The 21578-nt window shown below is 37.9% G+C and overlaps 2 protein-coding genes across 2 annotated transcripts in view; both read right to left on the reverse strand.

Annotated features, from left to right (window-relative positions):
• LOC107287431 (cytosolic phospholipase A2 epsilon-like) overlaps window positions 1–512 on the reverse strand; it is a 38558-nt gene extending 38046 nt beyond the window's left edge. Inside the window, exon 1 of the mRNA XM_029284132.1 lies at window positions 440–512. Coding sequence (XP_029139965.1) covers window positions 440–512 — 73 coding nt within the window. The remainder of the gene's footprint in view (window positions 1–439) is intronic.
• A 9215-nt stretch (window positions 513–9727) lies between these two features.
• LOC107287427 (cytosolic phospholipase A2 epsilon-like) overlaps window positions 9728–21578 on the reverse strand; it is a 38898-nt gene continuing 27047 nt past the window's right edge. Inside the window, exons 15-20 of the mRNA XM_029284133.1 lie at window positions 20782–20919; window positions 17375–17485; window positions 15888–16079; window positions 14565–14731; window positions 11840–12020; window positions 9728–9936 (exon numbers count right to left, since the gene is read on the reverse strand). Coding sequence (XP_029139966.1) covers window positions 9728–9936; window positions 11840–12020; window positions 14565–14731; window positions 15888–16079; window positions 17375–17485; window positions 20782–20919 — 998 coding nt within the window. The remainder of the gene's footprint in view (window positions 9937–11839; window positions 12021–14564; window positions 14732–15887; window positions 16080–17374; window positions 17486–20781; window positions 20920–21578) is intronic.

Genomic DNA, 21578 nt, shown 5'->3' on the forward strand with positions numbered 1-21578 from the left:
TTTTCTAAAGAGAGATTATCCATACAGTAAAGATAAATGTGTCAATCAATTTTATGTGACAAAAATGTAAAATATCTTATGTCTCAATATAGTCAGTCTGTTTGTGATTTCAAGAACCAAAGTACTTTTAAATATTTTTTTCTGCTTCACTTCTTTTCATGACCTTTCATGGGTTATCCTCAATCACAGAATCATAGGTCATGTCAAGATTAGTCTTCCTTCACACACAGATTACAAATATTCCTTTCACCCAACTTCAGAATTCACTAATCATTAAGTCATAAAGGCTATTGGGACATGGAAATAGATGCAATTCCTTATGCAATAAATTCATCAATAATGAAATTCTGAAGCTGTTTTTAATCTACAAATGTCTAAATAACAGTGGCTAATATATACTAATAAAAACTGTAACTGTAATAAAACAAAGATTACTCACAGGTATCAGCCCGGCGGAGATTCCTCAATCGTATTACACGAACAGTAAGCAAGTTGCAAGGAAATGTTTTCATTTGCTGAAAAACAACATAGAGAAAAAAATGGTGATATTAAATTGTATTCTTTTGCTCTGTCTTTTGTTCTTCTTTACCGTGATCTCTTACAGTATAAATAATAAAAATAATAAAGACATAAATCTGATTTTGAATAGCCCCTGTTGGTCTTTTGATCAGACTGTAGATCAGATTTTGATGTAAGCCACTGGGAATCATTTGATTATGACATGCTAAAACATTGATAGATGAATAGAGGCCATATATTTGGTTTTCTCAGATTTCCAAAGACATGCTTTTTCAGTTGCAAATAAAAGCACCTCTGAATAGAATATGAAGCTAACTGTCACTATGTATTGAATTATAGAAAAATAAAATATGTGGTCAAGTTGCTACCACTGATGAATATCCAGGTTTCACCTTCCATAAATAGAATAACTTGAGATTGTCCTTGTAAAATAAATAAAGAGTACAGAAATTGTTTTGCCATTTTCTAAGGGAAAGGGTTGCAGACAGAAGACTGGATTAATAAAAAAAAAAAACCTTTTCAGATTACAAAAGTATCAGCAGTGTGCAAAGCTTTGATTTATGCAATTATCCAAATCTAATGTAAATGTATTGCAATTTATAAACAGACAGAAATAGATTTGGTATTTGGAGTATTTTTTCCTATCTTTCTTTTTGAGAAATGTTGTCCAGTGTTTCATCTTCCAAAATTGACTTTCTTTTTAGCAGCGCTCATCATAATGTTTTGGAGACAGGCAATTGTTGAAAATTGACAATTAATTTCTCTCTTTCCTAAAGTGAGGATAGCTTTTATCAACCTTATTACTATGGAAAATCCTTTAAATCAGTGTTTCTCAACCTTGGCGGCAGGAAGATGTGTGGACTTCAATTCCCAGAATTCCCCAACCAGCATAGCAACGTGCAAAGTAAAAAAAAAAAGATTTTTTTTCCCAGTCATGATCTCTCATGGAACCCCAGCTGAGAAAGTTTGGGAGAAGTGGGTGTAATTGACTTGCTGCCTACTGTATGTCTAATAGGCATTTGGCTGCCATCTGCAGCTAGTAGGAGCAGATGATTTCCATAAGTTTGCCTACTTTAATTAAATCTATTAATCATCACAGAGCACCTTAAGGAGAATGGGGAGATATGTTACTATCTTTCCCAATCAAATGCAGCTCAACTATGAAAGTAATGACTGAAATCCTCATGTGACATTGTACTGAACTGGATAAAAATTATTTCTTGTCAACTTTGATTATTATTTTTTTAAAAAAAAGATATTGTTCATATGTATTCATATTGAACAAATGTTGTGTTTGGCATTCATCACTTCCTCTGATCAGATCATTTGGTCACAATAGTTATTAAGAGAACAGATCACTTACACCCACTTCTTCCAACCTTTCCTTTCCTGTGGATGGAATTTTTGGTATGGAGAAGTCAGTGGGTAGCTTCCTATGCACTTAATTGTTATTTATCATTGATGTTGTAAATGGATAAAAATACTGTGTGATTTTCATCTGACTATCCTCATAGTATACTTTAATTGTATATCCCTGTCCTATACATATGAGGAACTGAAGGAGAGAATTAGTGGCTCTTTTTTATCCTTGCTCATTAGGTATTTGGCACAAACCTATCAACTTCATGACTTGGTTGCTGTTCATCATTATTTCCTTGCTGCTATTACAGTGTTTCTCAACCTTGGCAACTTTACGATGTGTGGACTTCAACTCCCAAAATTCTCCAGCTAGCAACGCTAGCTGGAGAATTCTGGGAGTTGAAGTCCACACATCGTAAAGTTGCCAAGGTTGAGAAACACTGTGCTAAAAGAAACAAATAGTGCTAATGAAGAGAAAAAAGCTTGAATGCAATAAGTTCAAATATATCTAGCCAATAAGGCATTCTTTCTTTTGAAAAGGGTCAACAACTGCATGAATTCTGATTCTTCCCTGCTCTGACTATCATGCCATGGCACATCTCCACTCTTCAGCTCAAGAACAGAATTGACTGCCATACTGTTTCACTGGCTGATACCAGATACATTCACATCCAAAACATCACTTCTACCATGCCTAGCTGGCTCATAGAACCCAAAAAGGGAATAAATGCACAATTTAATCCACCTATTTTCGAAGTCCTTCATCAGATACTGTAAAGATATGTTGTTCAGTTTGTTTTTGAATGAACCACAACTGGGTGAGTTAGCGCACTAGGCAAATCTGAAACTATCCAAACTCAATTTGGCTTAGTACAGTGTGTCAACCCAGCCATTGAAGTGGTAACACCCATTACAGAGTATGAATTGTATATGGGAAAAAAGTGGCAAAACTATAACAGTGATTAACAACTAGAGTAGCTATATAAACATTAAATAAATAAATTGTATTTATTTCATTACAACTGTTGGAGATGAGGCTATCATGATCAGTCTGCTCAGATAGTTCTTAAGTCAGTTTTCATTCTTTTTAATGATTACTTAATTCACCTTTTTCTAAAATTAAGTGTTCATAGTACCTTGCACTGAGAATGACAGTGTATTTCATTGTGTCGGAGTTCTGCGCTTTCTACGGGAGATACATTTATAGAATAGTCCTGGAAGGGAAAAAGAGTGTGCATATGAATATGTTAAATAACACACACACACACACACACACATACACAGATGTAAGTCAAGATTTTTTTTAACGTAGTACACAAACTGGGCAGTCATTTGTCTGAAATGGTATAGGGTTTCCTGCCTGAGCAGGGGTTGGACTAGATGACCTCCAAGGTCACTTCCAACTTTATCATTATTATTATTATTATTAATAGACCAAATAAGAAATATTTTAGTAAATCCTGATAGAGAATAGTTGATGCTAGTTTAATCTAGTGGTTAAGGCACCAGGCTAGAAGCCAAGAGACCATGAGTTCTAGTCCCACCTTAGGCACGAAAGACAAAAGGGTGACTCTGGGCTCTTTCTCAGTCCAATTCACCTCACAGGGTTGTTGTTGTGAGGAAAATAGGAGGTGGAAGGAGTATTGTGTGTGTTTGCTGCCTTGAGTTATTTATATAAATAATAAAGGCAGGAAATCAATCAACAAAAAGGTATAAGAGTTAAAAACCAGCGCTTAAAAAAAATTACAAGAGGACAATTATCCTTGAATGAAAAAATTGACAACACAAACAAAAGACAAACACATGTAAAATTAATCCTGCTTTTTGTAAAATGTGGTTTTTAAAAATTAAAATAGTTAAATTTAATAGGTTTTAGTGGAGCCTATTTTAAGATATATTTGTATAGAATTGTCAGTTAGGTCAGGGATAAGGTATGAAATATTGCTGAATTCTAACTGCATATTATAGCATAACAGTAAGGAATGGAGGGAATCAAAAAATGTTCATTGTTGACAACTAGAATGTAGAACATACAATAATAGGGTTGGAAAGGACCTTGGAGTCTACTAGTCCAACCCCCTGCTCAAACAGGAGACCCTACACCATTCCATACAAATGGTTGTCCAAACTCTTCTTAAAAACCTCTAATGTTGGAGCATCCACAGCTTCTGGAGGCAAGCCATACCACTAATTAATTGTTCTCACTGTCAGGAAATTTCTCCTTAATTCTAGGTTGGATCTCTCTTTGATAATCTTCCGCCTGTTACTTCTTGTCCTGTCCTCAGGTGCTTTAGAGAATAGGTCAACCCTCTCTTTTCTGTGACAGCCCCTCAAATCTGAAGCCCCTCAAGATAGAAGACTGCTATCCAGTCACCCCCTAGTTCTTCTCTTTCTTAGACTAGTCATACCTAGCAATAATTCATTGTATAGTTTAGCCTCCAAAACCCTTATCATCTTTTTTTTTACTCTTCTCTGCACTCTTTTTTAAAGTCTCAGCATCTTTTTTGTATCGTGGTAACCAGAACTGGATGCAGTACTCCAAGTGTGGTCTTACCAGTTCAGTACAAAATGGTTCTATTACTTCACGTGATCCTCAGCTGATGCAGCCTAGGACTGAATTGGCTTTTTTGGCAGCTGAAACATACTGCTGGCTTATACTTAAGTGGTTGTCCACTAGGACACCTAGATTCTCCTCAGTAACTACTTTTGGACCAGATACCACCTATTTTATATCTGTGCAACTAGTCTATTTGCTTAAGTAGTTAATAGGCCAGGTTAGTGTGATATGTGAAAAGTTATATCCAGTCAGCTCTGGGTTAGAACAGAACAGAATAATAGTGTTAGAAGGAACCTTGAAGGTCTTCTAGTCCAACCCCTTGCTCAGGCAGGATACCCTATACCATTCCAGATAAGTGGTTGTCAAGTCTCTTCTTAAAAGCTTCCAGTGATGGAGCACCCACAACCTCTGAAGGCAAGCCATTCCACTGGCTAAAGAAAGTTAGTTTAAGTCAATGAATTCATTGGAACTGAAGTGAAATTAACCAGTCCCAGTCAGTTGTAATGTGTGAGAGATGGTTCCTGGCATCAAAAGGGCTTCTCTGGGAATTGCATCTCTGAACTTTTTACTATCCCAACTCGATTGTTTTAAACAGGGTTTCTACTAATTGTAACCATAGCAACACTGACCTTGGTCAGATCTGAGCAAATTCCTTATATGGGAGAGAAATTAAAAATGAAATGACAATTTCTCAGCCACTTCTGTGATCATTGAATTTCCTTTGAAGTTGGCTGCTCCCCATTTCACTAGGGCATATTTAATCATCTTACAGGGATGAATTCAGAGATATCAGAAGACTGCATCCTTCTGCTGTGTGATCACAGTCTCCAAATAATGGAACTAGGCAAACTTCCAGCAGCATCTCTTGCCTGATTGTGGATTCCCCAAATTGATGATCTGGTATGCAACTTATTTTTCATACAAACCTGTTGCTATGACTATACTGGTGGTAGGGATACAATAGTGAATAAGAGAAAGAAAAAAAATCAATATCCTTTGCCAGTTTAGTTATCAGGAAAAAAAAAAGGTGTCTACTGTACTTAGCCCTTCTGCAGCCTTCTGCAGAAAATAAATACACATTTATTTTCTAATATCTTTTTTTCCCCAATACCCCAAAGTCTCAGCACAAATAAATAACAAAAACACAGATTACATTTTCCCAGAAGAAAAGGTACCTTACCTGAGAGAGTGGTCCTGCTATGGTCTCACTCAGGGCAGGTATTGCTTTATAAGTCAACTTAATTGGCTGGTGCTGCTGATACATTCTTCCAGTTATGCCGGCAGCAATCAGTATGAAGGTACAGTACCTTAAAACTAAACATTAGGTCCGCCCATTTGGATTGCAGAAGAGAAACAGGGATCCCAGCCCATTTTCTCCTACTTCAGTAGGAAAACCTGCTAAATAATAGCTCTTTGCCTTGAGGAGTGAGGTTGTGAAAGATAATTCTGTCTGGGTTTTTTTTTCTTCCTTTTCTGTATTATGGAGAAATATATGTAGGTACTTTGGAAGGATCCTTATTAAATAAATAAACCCCGTCACATCTTGCATTTATGCTTTTGTCATTAGATTTGTGGAAACCAAATTTATGAATAACTCTTCGATTTCCTTATGTGTGTTTAGTTCTTTCTCTCCTCTGCATTTGTATCCCACCCAATGCCATATATACTCTTGTGATTGAACAGATGCTTATAGCACAAAATGTTTTATGACTGTCAAGTGTAATTTGAGAGAAGTCGATTTTTTTAATGTTATGCATTCATTCTGTTTGATTCACATAACATGTATTATAGAACTTCAGTATAAAAACATTAAAGACCATACAGGTAGTCCTTAACTTACAACCAGTTGCTTAGCAACTGTTTGAAGTTACAACAGACTGCCCATACACTACTTATGACCCAGTTTCGAAGCTACAGCCACTGCAGCACCCCTGCAGTCATTCACTCTTATGACCAACTGCAGGAATGCTGCAGCGTCCCTAGGCCTATCTCCCTCCCCATCCCACCCCACCAAGTCTCTGCAAGCCTTGGACCTCCTCCCCAGAGCTTTCCACAGCACTGCGCAGACTGTATTAGAGAAGCAGAATGGATCACTTCATTGCTGGGGCACGTGGCCATATCACAGAAGCAGGCACTGTTTCAATGTGGTCACAAGGAATTGTGATTGTGCTGAAATTCTGGTTACATGACTCAGGGAAGGTCAGAGTGATATGCCCTCCTTCCCCAACATGAAGCCAGGAGCTCCAGAGATCTTTAAGTGTGTGATGGATAATGGGTAGTAGGTAAGTGGCCCAAGTTCTGCAGGAACCTGGTGTAAGGGAAGAAGGTCTGTGGGAATCCTGTTGGGGGGGAGCAGGTTTTAAGAGCTGTGGGGAGCCTGAGGGGTGGGAAACAGAGCACAGGGAGGTTTCAGGGGGCAGGGGATGCCTTGGGAAGTCCAGGGCAGGCAGACCTGGATCTTTGCTAAGCCTCCCAGGCCTCCCCCCAGCCCCGAAGCATCCCATGCTCTGTTTAATGACCCACAGGGTTATTTAATGACTGGATCAGGAAGACCAGAGGGTGAAATCTGGTAATGGGCAGACTCCATTGAGGACTACCTGTAGTATTCCAGCTGCAAAGTAATATAATGATAGTAACTGTACTATTGAAGTCATCTAACAGCTGATCTGGGATAATGAAATCAACTGCATGGAAGCTACACTATGAAAAGATACGTCATCTCTAAACAAACCTGCTGATCTATCTAGCTTATCTCGCCTGGCTTCCATTTGCTCACATGCAAACGTAGGAAGACACAAGATGAACTGTGAAAAGGGGAAATGCAGGGCTTTGCAGAACAAAGCGTAAAGCCAACAACCTGTTTTGTGACTAAAACATTGTCACTGCCCAGATGAAAAACAGGTTTGTTTGATATGAGTAATTTTAAATGCTTCTTCACAGCACCTATAGAAAAGCCATGGCATAAATCGGTTCTTGGTGTTGGCAACATATGAATTCCTTAAAAAATAAAATAAAATAGTAATAACATTATGGTAGTATCTTTAAGGGAGGGTCAAAATAGGGAAGATCGTAAACACAGCATTGCAAACCAATCTCCACCTTTTTCTACTTTTGACAACATCATACAGGTGTACAAATTGGTGGGCCTTGGACTGAGGCATGTGCCTAAAATCTTGCCTGTTTTGAAGCTTCCCAGTGGGTGTCACTGATTGTATTGATGGCCTCAAAGGGAATATGGAAAAAGAAACATGTCAGGAACTACTTGTAATGACTTATGTTCTATCTCTCAAGTTAGAAGTAATATGAAGGGTCCTTGGTGCTCTCTGAGCTTGATTGTTTTCTTGCAGACGTTTCATTACCCAAACTGGGTAACATCATCAGAACCAGCACTGGACTAGGGCTGGCATTGATGATGTCACATAGTTTGTTTAATGAAACATCAGCAAGAAAACAAACAAACTCAGAGAGCAGCAAGGACCCCTCATTTCAACTCTGAGCTACAAATATTCTCCTTTATTGGTAGAAGTAATATGCCCATGAATAACAGATACTAAGAAATAACAGTAGGAGTGGACAATTTTCATCCAGCCCTGTACATATGTTTCCTAGAAGCCTTGACTGACCATTCTGCAAAACAAGGTATTGGATTTGATAAGACTGTATTTTTAACAGGGTTACCATATTTGCACTCACAATGATTTGTGTTTGTTTCCTGTCATCTTTGGTGTCATATATAATTCTCCAACTTCATATTGCCACACTGGACTAAATTGTGAAAGATTGAAATGACTGCACCCACGTGAAAACAATTCATCAAAGGGAGAGGTTTGAGATACTAGGCAAAATTCAAAACACGTAAATTAATTACTACTTATGGTGTTTCCCATTTTAACCGGAAGTATTTTACAAACAAAAACTCTTAAAAAATGAAAACTCGTACTTAGACACAGTAATTGGAGCTCCCTCCATCTTTATAGACAGTAGTAGAAATTAATAAATACGCTATAGTAACAGCACATGATGTTCAATTATATCCTGCCTATCAAGGCAAATTCCTGTGAAATTACCTGAGCTGTGCAAACATAGCATCTCAAAATTATCCACCCTATTTTCAGTCAAGAAAGCAGTGGCTGGCATTTTGAAAGAAAGAACAAACAACGGAAACCAAATAGTGACTTTTCCCCTTGAAAACGTAACATTGTCGTTTAATTATCACATGTGATATAGCCTTATGTTGCCCTTCCCACCCACCCCCAAACAAATATTGAAAATACTGTTTTCCTTGGAAATGTGTGAACGATCTGGCACACTTGATCAAGCTGAGTTTGGGGGTAATCTAATATCATCGAAGGACAATGTTAACAAACACTATTTTGCAGAAAAGAGACCAAAAAACCCAATAAGCCTCAAATCAATCCCACCCCACTAAAGGATTTTCCCCTTTTATCTAATTCTCACAATTTGAATTCACTTGACATTTCCAGAATGATGCTTTCCTACCCTGAATCTTTTCTTCTTTCGCAATACCTTAATTATCCATCCCAATATTTCAGATTAAACGAGGTCGCTTTTCTTCTTCTTTGTCAAGAACTGGCAGTTCTTGCTCCTCTTGCCATGCAACTTTTAAAGTTTATTTTTACACTGATATAAAGTAGTTATATTAATCCCCCAACCTCTTTTGCTCATGTTGCTTAGAAGATGCCAACCTCTTTAGAGACCCAAGGGCCCAATTCCCTCTTAAAATATAGCTTCCAGTTGCAAGATATTTTCTGCTTAGTTTATTTATTGAGAACAGAGGAAAAAGAATAATGTTATCATATTATTTTTATCTTTCATAGATTTTTAAAAAATATTTGTAAACTGGTCAGACAATATTGGCTATTAGAAATACATAATAAGCATATTATATTTATTACCTAATAAATTAGAGATATAATAACTTGTAGTCACATCAATAACCATCCAAATAATAATATCAAGAACAATAAGGTCAAACATACACATGAAGGAAGCAAAGAATACAATTGTGAATCATATCACTTAAGGCACATTTTGTTCGACGTCTCGAGCATCAAGAAATGACTGTTCAATGAATATTCCTGGGAAAACTTTCTGTAATTCAGATGCTATTATACAGATCAAATGCTCCTGAGATCTACTAATATAATGTCATAATCAAAATGTATTATAGTCTTAATATATTGTAAACTGACATAGCCATTGATGATAAATTAATCCACATAAATTGCAATAGCTGGTTCAGCAGTCTTCCAGTTGTATTTGAAAAGATATCTATTTTGTTTGATGTTTTTTTCTCTCTATTGCTCTTTGTAAAGCTTGAATAATTGAGTTTTTGTTGTTCTGAATGTTGTAAGTAGTTAGGTTTATTAACTTATCAAAATTCTCCTCAGTGTATTGAAAGTTTTGTATTCCATATGGAGAAAGAGGACTAGTTAGATCAACTTCACCTTGCTTCAATTCAGTGGGACCACGTTTCATACCTGCAAAACACCATTTAACACTAAATATATTATTTGCTCAAAATCTACACAACAAAAGTCTATATCTTTTTATTAGTGCTACTATCCCAGTGGTGGGATTCAGCTGGTTCGCACCAGTTCAGCAGAACCGGTAGCTATTTTTTTGCTACCCAGGCCCAGAATGGACTTCCAGAAGTGGCATCCACACAGAGAACTGGTTGTTCACATATTTGATCCCACCACTGTGCTATCCCTATTACAGAACCAAGTCAATATCATTTTATGATTGTCGATCACAAGAGTTGATCTGATCTAAACCTTCTGCTGCTGGATTACATCAGGGATGGGGAACCTGTGGCTTCCTGAATTACAGCTTCCACCATATTTCAACATTAGCCATCATAAATCACAAAAATAATACACTCATTAATTCCAAATAGGAGTTATAGCTGAATTGAGTTTTGAAATGACTCAAGGGCAATATGTTTTCCCTTCCATTGACTTATGTAGCAATTTTACACTATTACGTATTTATTACATTGATGCTCTGCTTTGGTTAAGAAAGCAGAATGAGAAATATGAAATCTTAGACAGGACGAGAAGCAATGGGTGGAAACTGATCAAGGAGAGAAGCAACCTAGAACTAAGGAGAAACTTCCTGACAGTTAGAACAATTAACCAATGGAACAACCTGCCTCCAGAAGTGGTGAATGCTCCAACACTGGAAGTTTTTAAGAAGAGACTGGACAGCCGTTTGTCTGAAATGGTGTAGGGTTCCTGCCTGGGCAGGNTAACAGAAAAACATCTACACTACCCAGAACACAATGTGGGAGAGAGTGTTCTGGTACTCTTCCACTCTGCCTTGTTTTCCTCATGGCATTAAAGAGACAAAAATATATAAATATCCTTAACACTGATCCATGTTTTCAGTCTTTCTGGTGACAGTTAGGGAACCAAGGATGCACTGGAATAGAATAACGTTGGCTCCATTATCCATCCATTATAGCAGAATGGCAGGGTTATTGAGAAGGAATCCTATAGACATTCAGCTGTTGAGCTACAAAGCATGTATTTCCCTAAGTTCAGCTTTTGCATCATTCGGGTGCTAGTTCATCCCACAAACAAACAGGAACTTCCATTCTTCATAACTTCCTGTTTGTTGTGGGATGGAGTAGCACACTAATGACGCAAAGGCTGAAGACTCTAAAACAAGTCGCAATGAATGCTGGAGATGAAGGAAAGACATGCACTTCAAAGGCATGATAATGCCCATAATATTAGATCCATTTAACATAAGAAAGCTTAACTTTGTGGGGGGAGGGGAGGCGGCAGTCTTTGAATGTTGTGCTAAGTATTGCATTCAGGAAATAGAAAAAGGTAGGAGAAAAATACGGGACAAATTCTTAATTTAATGTAATTTCTCCCAATGTCTTTAACAATTTCCCTCCATTGTCATATTAAGCAGTACAATTTGGGGACAAATTTCCCAGGGCTCCTTTGGACCAAACCCAGAATTATAGGTTCATATATGTCCCTGGGACTCCAGACTATATACCACTGACTTAATATAATTTAAACAGTTTAATATCTTCTTGACTACTCCAAGGCTGTACAACTGACTAGAACTGAAGAAGCTTCTTGGATGAGAACCAAAACATTTTCAAGGAAAAACAAATCCAGTTGCCTTTTGAAAAAGCAGCTTTGGGACAACTATCAAGATATTTTTTAAATAAGAGTTATCTAAACTTAGAAAATGAAGGGTAACTCAGGTGGAGGATTATGAGTAATGATGATAGGCTTGTATAAACTTCCAAATTTATTGATTTATAATAGCACAAGTGTAGTAGATGGTTTAGTTCACCAAATGATGAATGTTCACCTGTGGGAAAAAAGATTAGTTCTGTTAAGGAAACAAGGAACTTACCTGGTGCTTTGTATTTCATGAAGGTATCATTTATTAGTGGGAAAAAAACCACAATAGGTGCTTTGGAATCTGTAGCATCTTCAAAAACATAGCACTCCTTCAGATTCTTTTCTGTACTCAGATCTATTTTGGGGAAAGGAATCCCTTGCTTTGCAAAGTATCTGGAAGCTTCATCTAAAGGCTAGATTATCACAGGACAAAGCAAATAATAGCAATAATAAGAATAATAAGTTGCGGTAATGATAGTCAGATTACGTTCTTGATTGAGGCAGCTTATTTCTTGATATTTTACTCCAATTCATTTCTACCTAAGAAATCAAGGGAAGGGGTCAGAGATGACTAGGTTGAGCCCAACGGAGGGGTCAAGCGCATCATCAGTGTGGAGTCCCTTTGTGCCCACAATAGATCTAAGTCCAGCCATCCTTAAATTCCATTGACTCTTATCTACCGCTAATTTGTCTTGACCATTAATAGTACAGATTCATGTTTAGAGATAGCATGGAATAAACTTGTACAGGTAGTCCTCAACTTAGACCACAATTGAGCCCCAAATTTAGGTTGTTAAGTGAGTTTTTCCCCATTTTACAACCTTTCTTGCCACAGTTGTTAAGTGAATCACTGCAGTTGATAAGTTAGTGACCTGTTTGTTAAGTGAATCTGGCTTCCCAATGACTTTGCTTGTCAGAAGGTCATAAAAAGTGAACACATGACCTTAGGACAGAGCAACGGTCATAAATATGAACAAGTTGTCAAATTGTTCAGACAAGTTGTCTGAATTTTGATCATATGATGACAGGGATGCTGCAAAGGCATAACTGTGAAAAATAGTCATAAGTCACTTTTTTCAGTGCTGTTGTAACTTTGAACGGTCACTAAATGAACTGTTGCATGTTGAGGACTGTTGTATGTTGAGGTTGTTATTTGAGCAACCCTGGTTCCTGATTTCTTGCACTTGTCAGAAGACTTTGTAGGGATCTATTAGTTAAGGATTATCTCTCTTGGCACACAATTCAACTTATCTGTGCACAAAGAATGTGTCTGGGTAAATGAACATCCACTGAGCCTGTATAATGGTATATGGGGATGGCCTTGGGAGATACGGCAACAAGACACAACTGAGGGAATAGTTGGCTAAAAGGCAGATTAGCCTACAGCAGGAATGTGGGAAGATCAAGTGGCTCAGAAGAGATCCTTCTAGTTTTGGAGCTAGAAAGGGAATGGGGAAAAGAAGTATTTTAAAGGCTTGCAACATTGATATTAGCTTTACAATGTAGACCAGACAAGAAATAAGATTAGAGGAGCTAATTCTATTTTACTGTAAGCTGATCCTGTTATTGTAATTAACAGACTCTTGTCTATGTGTGCGTCTTGTCTATATTATTTCCACATACCATTAAAGCCTGTCTGTGAAAATTATCTATGTCTTGATTTAGACTGGATTCTGAATTTGGTCCTTACAATCTTCAGATTGCTTTTCATACATCAAAGTCATGCATAGGAGAACTTCATTGGCCCCTTTAGGCAAAAATGGAAGAATGTTTCTTTTTTTGGAATGTTTAGGCTTGATATCTACCCAGAAGTAGACTGTTGTTCCTGAATAACCTGAATCTTGTAATCAGAACTGATCAGTACTGGCTGTGGGTAGATGTAGTCTCAGGATTTCTTGCATTTAAGATATACTTAAGTATAGGGTGGCACTGGTACAACTTCCTATAATTTCCCAACTTCGTGTGCTCCATGCAGTGCCTTCAAGCCATAATAGCTTCCCAAGAGACTTTAATCTTTTCACTGGATTTGACAATGCCTTGTGTTTTTCTCCCTTAAAATTGACCATCAATAAATAATAGAATAGAATAGAATAGAATAGAATAGAATAGAATAGAATAGAATAGAATAGAATAGAATAGAATAGAATGGAAAATGGAATGGAGTGGAATAGGATAGGATAGGATAGGATAGGATAGGATATGGAATGGAGAATGGAAAATGGAATGGAATGGAATAGGATAGGAAAGGAAAGGATAGGATAGGATAGGATAGGATAGGATAGGATAGGATAGGATAGGATAACAGAGTTGGAAGGGACCTTGGAGGTCTTCCCCCTGTAAAAAACCTATATATTTGTAACTTGCATTACACACTGGGATTAGCTATTGACATCAACAGTAAACGTCCCTGTTAATTTGAGCTCTGGAATGTTAATCACTTTACCAAAATCTTTGGCCAGACAGATTGAGGAGAGAAGACACTGATATGGAGGTAAGGGCAAATCCTCTTCTACCCAGTTTTGTGACCTCCACAAATAATCTCCAAGACTTTTAAAGAAGGTTTTCTTGTTGCCAGTACTATAATAATAGTGTTTATTATGAGCAGTGCTTTTTTGTAAAAAAAAAAAAAAAAAAAGGTGCCGGAACTCACACACATTATGCAACCCGCCTTGCCTATCCTACAAGGTTCCATCCAAAAAAAGGTGCCGGAACTCCGTTTTGGTCGTTCTATGACAAAAAAAGCCCTGATTATGAGTGAAAATGCAGTTGTGTATGTTTGTCCCCAGAGGGAATGGCACCATTATTTTAAGCCCATTTAATGCTAGCATTCTCAGACCAAACAAAAACACATATATAGACATGAACAAGTCTGAATTCTCAGAGTTCTTTTCTGTAGAATTCTGTAAATGTAAGACACAAATTAATTAAACAAAAACAACAATTGTAAATCATCTCACTGCGGTTTGTGAGCCTGTAGAATAATTCAAATGTATAATGACATCCACTTTTCTTTCTGGCTTCATCAGTGGTGCATAACTGGTATCTATAAAGGCAGCTGTATCCACAAGGCTCAGATATTCCAACGGAGTCATTAGCTGGTTAGGAAAAGTGTCCAGTACAGTATCTGAAAGGCAAGCATTTTCATTAACAGCTCATAACTTCAAAACATAGTTTGCTGCATCTTGATTTAATTCAACTTCTAATTTTATACACACACACACACACACACACACACACATCACATTTCCACATTCACAAACCATATCTTGTGCAGTATGGAATGTTATTTGAAACAGCTTATTATCCATTTATATCTGATCCAAAGGAAACCTGTCTCTCTATAACTAAATGTTCTTTTGAAGGCACTGTTGCCCTGAAAATTGCCAGTGTGGAACAAGAATGAGGTAGCAAATGAGGAGAAAACAAGAAAGTAATTGATTCACTGCTGATATATTTGTTTTAATAAATGAAAGAACAGAAGAGAAAGAAAAAGAGATTGGAAAAAAAGGGAGGAGGGGAACTAAAAGCAGAAAATAAAGAGAACAACATGCTTCATTCAGTCTAATTTTTGCACCAATCATTAAACCTTGACTACATGAGCTGTATTTCCATAATATTGAGAGATCGCCAGCACATAAAGTGAATACATCTCAGGAATTCAGATTTAATACTGTATTAATAAATATATGGAAATTAAACAAAAATGGGCAAAAGCAGACAAATCAATATCACCCACATTATACTTTCAACATAATAAAGTTAACTACCAATTTTTAAAAACATTCGCTGTGGTATACAATAAATGTGAAAAAGAATATTTTGTTAAATTAATCTCCATTTAGAACTATACTTTAATACTCCTTAAAAATCTTACCCATTGGTATGTGATATTCTTCAGTTCTTGCAAATACCCTTAGCAATATTATTTTATTGTTCATTTAAAATATTGTGGAATTAGAATTATCCAAGTCACATTCCAGTAACATATCTGAGCCAGATTGTGAACTCATTCGACTCTTTGTTACTTTGGACTTCAAATGCTTCATTTTAGCGGCTAGGTTCACATATTGTGCAAAGCTGTTAATGTAGTTCATTTGGCTTGAAGAATCCAACCATTGTAGTTTATTTGACAATTGCTATTTTCAAGGGAGAGATATGTCCAATTTTGGACAGCTTACTAAGTATATTTTAGCATAAACACTTGCATTTTTAAAAAAATCAAGTCAGCCATCATGTTAATGAACAAACTGATACAAATTTTCTTAGCATTTACCATGTACCTTTCCATATATAAAAATTTTCATTCTCTAGATATCCATTGTTTAATTGGAATCCATTTAAGAAATTGTAGACTTCTGATGTTAATACACGCTCTGTTATGATTTCGCGAATTATCTTCATAATCATATGTCTAGGCGTGACCAGATAAGTATTCACTGCTTCAGCTACTGGTGGAAGAGGTGGTTTTTCTTCTGAAGAACAGAAGATACATAAGTTAATTTAGAGGAGCAAAGACTAAGAGGAAAAGATAAGACTAATGTATATTGCAAAATTTTCGGCATTGATTATATCACTTTAAAGTGTACCAAAAGCCAAGCCCCATAGAACATTTATTATATGCATTTCTGTATATTAAAAATGTTTTGAATTGGTTTCCATTTTCTTCTAAACACTCTTGTTACTTGACCTTTGAACAATTCTGAATTCAGTAGCAGTTTCTGTGAAAAAAAAAAGAGTAAAACATATTGTGATTGGCCTATGGAGCTCAATTTTTGGTGTACCCTATATGGAGGGAGTGGGGAGAGGGAGGGAAGAAGGGAGAGAGAGATTGTGTGCCTGTATGTGTGTATGTATATTTGTTCATATATACACATATATACATATAAATATACATACTTACAAACATATGTACAGACATACATATACATAAATGCAGCACAGATATTCTTTTCATATGCTTATTAATATAGAGTTAATATAATAGGTAGGTTATTCTCTGACTGTATGTGGAATAAAATTCCTGCAGCTGTCCACATGGCTAGTGAATGAAGCTTTTTTGGGTGTAATCAGGCATGATACAGAGCTGGCTAGTTGACATTAGACCTCATCCTTGTATAATGATATTGATTATACTGATTGAGAACCAGTGATGGCGAACCTTTTAAAGACCGAGTGCCCAAATTGCAACCCAAAACCCACTTATTTTTCACAAAGTGCCAGAGCCACATCAGCATTGTGGTGCCCTCAGGGGGGGAAGGGAGGCACCTCTGAGTGTCACCTCTGGCATGCAAAAACCAGGGGGCGCAAAAATGGGCCACCATGCTGCAAGGCGCAAAAACGGCTGCTGCTGCACCGTGGGGTGCAGATATAAGGCACTGCACCACAAGAACGGGGCAGTGAGTATCATGCAGGCCCTAGCCCCACCCCATTTGCAGTTCGTGCCTGCTCATGGCCCCGTGCGCACATGTACGCATGTAAAATGCTTCCCCCTCCCTTTTCTTCCAGTCAACCAATCGACAATGGTTGGTGACCTCTGCTCTACCACCTCTACTTGAGCTTGCTAGTTGGCCACTTCGCCTCCTTTGTGCTGGGCGGGGCGCCTGCTCCGGGCAGCAGTGGCAGCCTGATGGACCTGCTGGTGGTGGTGGCAGCAGGTCTACACCCAGGATTTTATCCCTAGAATTGATACTCAAGACTAGAAGGTTATCGTATAAACTAAATAATTAAAATCCATAATCAAATTTAAAGTGACTTGTATTTTACTAACCTATTTGCTTTATTTTGTCCTGGGTATAGCTGTACCAAAAACTGTCTTCTGGACTGTCAATTCCATGCCAGGCATCCAAGAGGTTATAGGAAAACACATTACTCCACATACCTAAAGAAAGATCAAGAGTTAGTAAGATTTTCAATTATAGTTCTGAACTGTATACATCAAGGACCCCCAACCCCCGGTCTGTGGACCGGCACCAGGCTGCGACATGCCAGAAACTGGCCCGTGCAAACAAGCGGGATGCAGGCAGTACATGAAACCATACCCCTTCCAGTCCGCAGAAAAATCTCTCTACGGAACTGGTCCCTGGTGCTCAAAAGGTTGGGGACCTCTGGTATACATCAAAAGGTCTGTTTTCCAAATAGTTCTAATTGAATGTTAAGACTGCAGTCCTGTGGCTCTCATGAAAATGTCTCTCTCTCTAAGGCGGACAGAGCAAACTTCCACCTCAGAAATTCTGATCCCCAAACATCCATAAGAAATTTGTCCAACCTGGTCCCCAGAGAGGCAATTTTGAATGATTTTTAACAATTTAAACATCAGCTGTTGGAGGTCTGTGAAACAATTCGGATTGCTGAATAAGAAATTTTATTTACTTCATTTATTTATCAAATTTAGAAACTGCCCATCTTCCTCACAAATAATTATTAAAACATAAAAAATGAACTTATATATATATATGCAGGTCTTGGCGTATTCGGGTCTTTTTCCGTGTAAGATTGAGAGTATCTTGGCGATGTTTCGACGAGGTCCCACTCGTTATCTTCAGGCTGGGGTCTTCGGCTTCATGCTTGTGCGAGCAAAGTGTGATCGGAGCTGCCGTCTCTCTATAAATATTGGTGTGTGTGTGTGGAGTACTTGCTTAGTTGCTGTAGGTGGGTTGGTTGGCTGTGTTGGAGTTATTGTTTGTGGATTGTTTGGCTGTTTCGTAACATCGTGAGTAGTTGAGGTGCTGGCTGTGTGCCCATTAGTCTTTTGTGTTATAACGACCTGGGTAATGGGTTGTGTGATTACATACTGAAATCTAGTGTAGTGATATCCTGAGTTTTGTGTTGCAACATCCTGGGTGGTTGGCTGTGTTGTAACATCCTGAGCTTTAGCGTTGTAACCTCCTGAGTTCTGTGATGTGATGTCCAGAGCAGAAGGCTGTGATGTAGCATACTGGGCTTTGGTTTGGCTCCGAATTTGTGGACTGGCTCTGTGTTCATGGCGTGTGTCCGTTTGCTTTGTGTGGGGGTCGGAGGGAGGTGCAGCAGCTGGTGATGTCATCGTGGTTTGGCTTCTGGATGGTGGTTGCATTTTGTCTGAGGGATGGGTTTGGGCTTGGGTTTGGGTCTGGTGAGGGTGAATGGTGGTGGCGTACTGTGTTGTTCTGGGTCCAGTGTCAGTTTTCGTGGCTAGGACTCATTTGTTGATTAGGGCTAGTTTCCAGATGTCTGGTAGGCGGGAGGTATCGTCACGTTTATTCATGTTTATTCATGAACACAGAGACAGACTGCAAACTCTTTGTGGCAGCTCTTTAGATATTGGAACACTGCTATCATGTCACTCCTAGTCTTTCTTTTCATTAAACTGGACATACCCAATTTCTGCAACTGTTCTTCCTATGTTTTAGCCTCCAGTCCCCTAAACATCTTTATTAGTCTTCTCTGCACTCTTTCTAGACCTTCCAGAAATAAAGTTGGCTTAAGAAATCCCTTTCTGGTTTTAAACCCTTTCCTTCATTTTGGTCACTGTGCTGGCCTGATCTTCTGTCCAGAGCATATTTACCAGCGTTCCTGATTGGAGGATTCTCCTGCTTCCTTACTTTCTCCGAATTAATAAAAGTGGAGGAAAGAGAAAATTTCAGTTTTACCATTTTTTTTTCCTATCGCTTAGGCTTGAATGGGAAAGTAGCAGAATTCTTGTCAATTTCAACTGAAACCAAAGTGATTTTTTAAAAAGTGCACTGTCATAGGTCCATCAATGAACCTGGCAGGAGGGAGAGGACAGGGAAGAAAGTCCAGCTTTTACTGTTTGCTGCTGAATTTGTAAAAAAAAAAAAAAAATGGCCATGAAGGAGAGTCCAGAGAAGAGGAGCTATTCCAGAGCACAATAGCCAGTGTTGGAGTGGAGGTGCTGAAGTGAAGCATTGTGGATGAACAGGAGAACACTGCATAAGCGGCCACAAATGAGAAAAATGATGGGTGGAGGTTGCCTTCCTATGGGCTGAGTAAAACTAGAGGATGATACAGGGTACCTCTAGTAATAATCAGTAGTCCGTACTTGAGCTGGTGCAAATAGCACCTACACTATGTGAATCAGCCGTGTGACTAATTTAGATTCTAACCTAACTGCCACAAGGAGGCAGTCTTTACTTATCTTTATCATAGTTGAAAATGGCAGACTCAAGGGAAAAGAAAGTTATTTTCTGTTCATTGATGTTTTCTCCCTAAAAGCAGTGCTTTTTTGTAAAAAAAAAAAAAAAAAAAAAAAAAAGTGCCGGAACTCACCCATGTCATACAACCTGCCTTGCCTACCCTACAAGGTTCCATCCAAAAAAGGTGCCGGAACTCCGTTCTGGGCGTTCTATGACAAAAAAGCCCTTCCTAAAAGCATATTAAAAGGACAAAAGGAATGCACCCATACAGAACTTCCTTAAGCAGGATGCTATTGTACTATTGAGTGTGATCTGTTGTTGATCACAATCACAGACAACAGTGCCAACTTGTCAGATTTATGGTACAACATTGGAAGAAACTGAAAATGCTTTGGTGCAGTGTTCCTCAACCTTCTTTTGCTTGTGGCCCCCTTTGACCTTGTTTTCCTTCTGTGTTCCACCTGTCCAGGTGCCATTGCTGGATATGGACATGGGATAATAACTGGTGTGTTTCCAGGCATTAGCAAGACAATGTTTGTAGTAATTGTAAGCCGCCAAGAGTCATTGACTGAGACCGGCAGCTATCAAAATTGATTGATTGGTTGATTGGTTGATTGATTGAATGAGCAACAAAGCAAGAAAGCAATACAGATTTTTGCTTTTCTGTGTCTCCTCAAAATGTGCCCCTCCCTGTTCCATGTTTGTCTCCTGTGACTCCCTTGAATTATCCTATGTTCTCTAAGGGAGCATATGCCTTCTCCCCCCCCCCCTTGCTTTAGATTACAATCTAAAACAATCAACCTTGTTGATTTTTGTTTTCAACCTTGTTTTTGGCAACTTTCAGACACGTGGAACCAGAATTTCTGAAAAGAAACGCCATTGTTTCATGTAATGTGTATGGGTAGTTTAGAAACTCTAATACATTTTTAATCTTTAATTAGTCAAAATGTTATTTAAGAAAGTTGTAAACTGCCTTGTGAAAACTATTTTTCAGAAGGTTGTATATATTTAAAAAGATAAAGATAAAGATCTTGAAAGGCACCTTTCATAAAGCAGATTGGAGATTCTGGCATCTTCTTCATCACCCGACCCATGAAGAATTTGCTTCCAAAGTCTTCAGCACGAATGTAGGCCCCGTATTTTAACAATCCAACCTCAAAAGGAGTGAATTCCATCCACTCTACAACAAAATCATATGAGTTACAGGTTCAAATAAAACACTAGCTTTGGAAAGTGTGATTTTGCAAATGGTTGAATGTAACTAAATTAGCCTTTTAAATTTAATACTTATGAGTTGTTGTTTTTTGTCGTATTTCCACCAAGCTAAGTATACAAAAATATATGGGGAGAAATGTAATGTTGAAAAGCCCTGAAAAGACCAACCAATAATTAAGTGCCCAGGATCAATCTTCACACTGTTTTTTGTTCCCCTCTAATCCATCCGGTCATCAGGAATCAAAAATCACAAGAGAACAAAGGTGACAATCCTGCCTATTAGTTTACATGAGAGTCTATGGTATTTATGTTGGCTCTTGAATTAATGTCCCATGTTCTCCTGTTGAGATTTACATTTGCAGATGCTCTCCAAAGTCTTTTTTTTTTGTATCAGATAGTTCTACTGTCCATTATCATTGCAATAACTGAAAGCTTAGAGAGAACAATGATTAAAATTAATCATTTCCTCCTGCTGCTCCTTCATGCTCAACTGTATCTCTCTTAATTGCCAAAACCTTAGTGTCAAACCCAATTTACTCAGATATTCTAAGCATCTCAGAGGTCTACTGGCAATTGTCTAAAATCCCAAAATCCATTAATTCCCTTCCTCTTTCCATGAACCAA

This window comes from Protobothrops mucrosquamatus, unplaced genomic scaffold (assembly GCF_001527695.2).
Source record: "Protobothrops mucrosquamatus isolate PMUCROS unplaced genomic scaffold, P.Mucros_1.0 scaffold387, whole genome shotgun sequence".
NCBI classification, from domain to species: Eukaryota; Metazoa; Chordata; class Lepidosauria; order Squamata; family Viperidae; genus Protobothrops; species Protobothrops mucrosquamatus.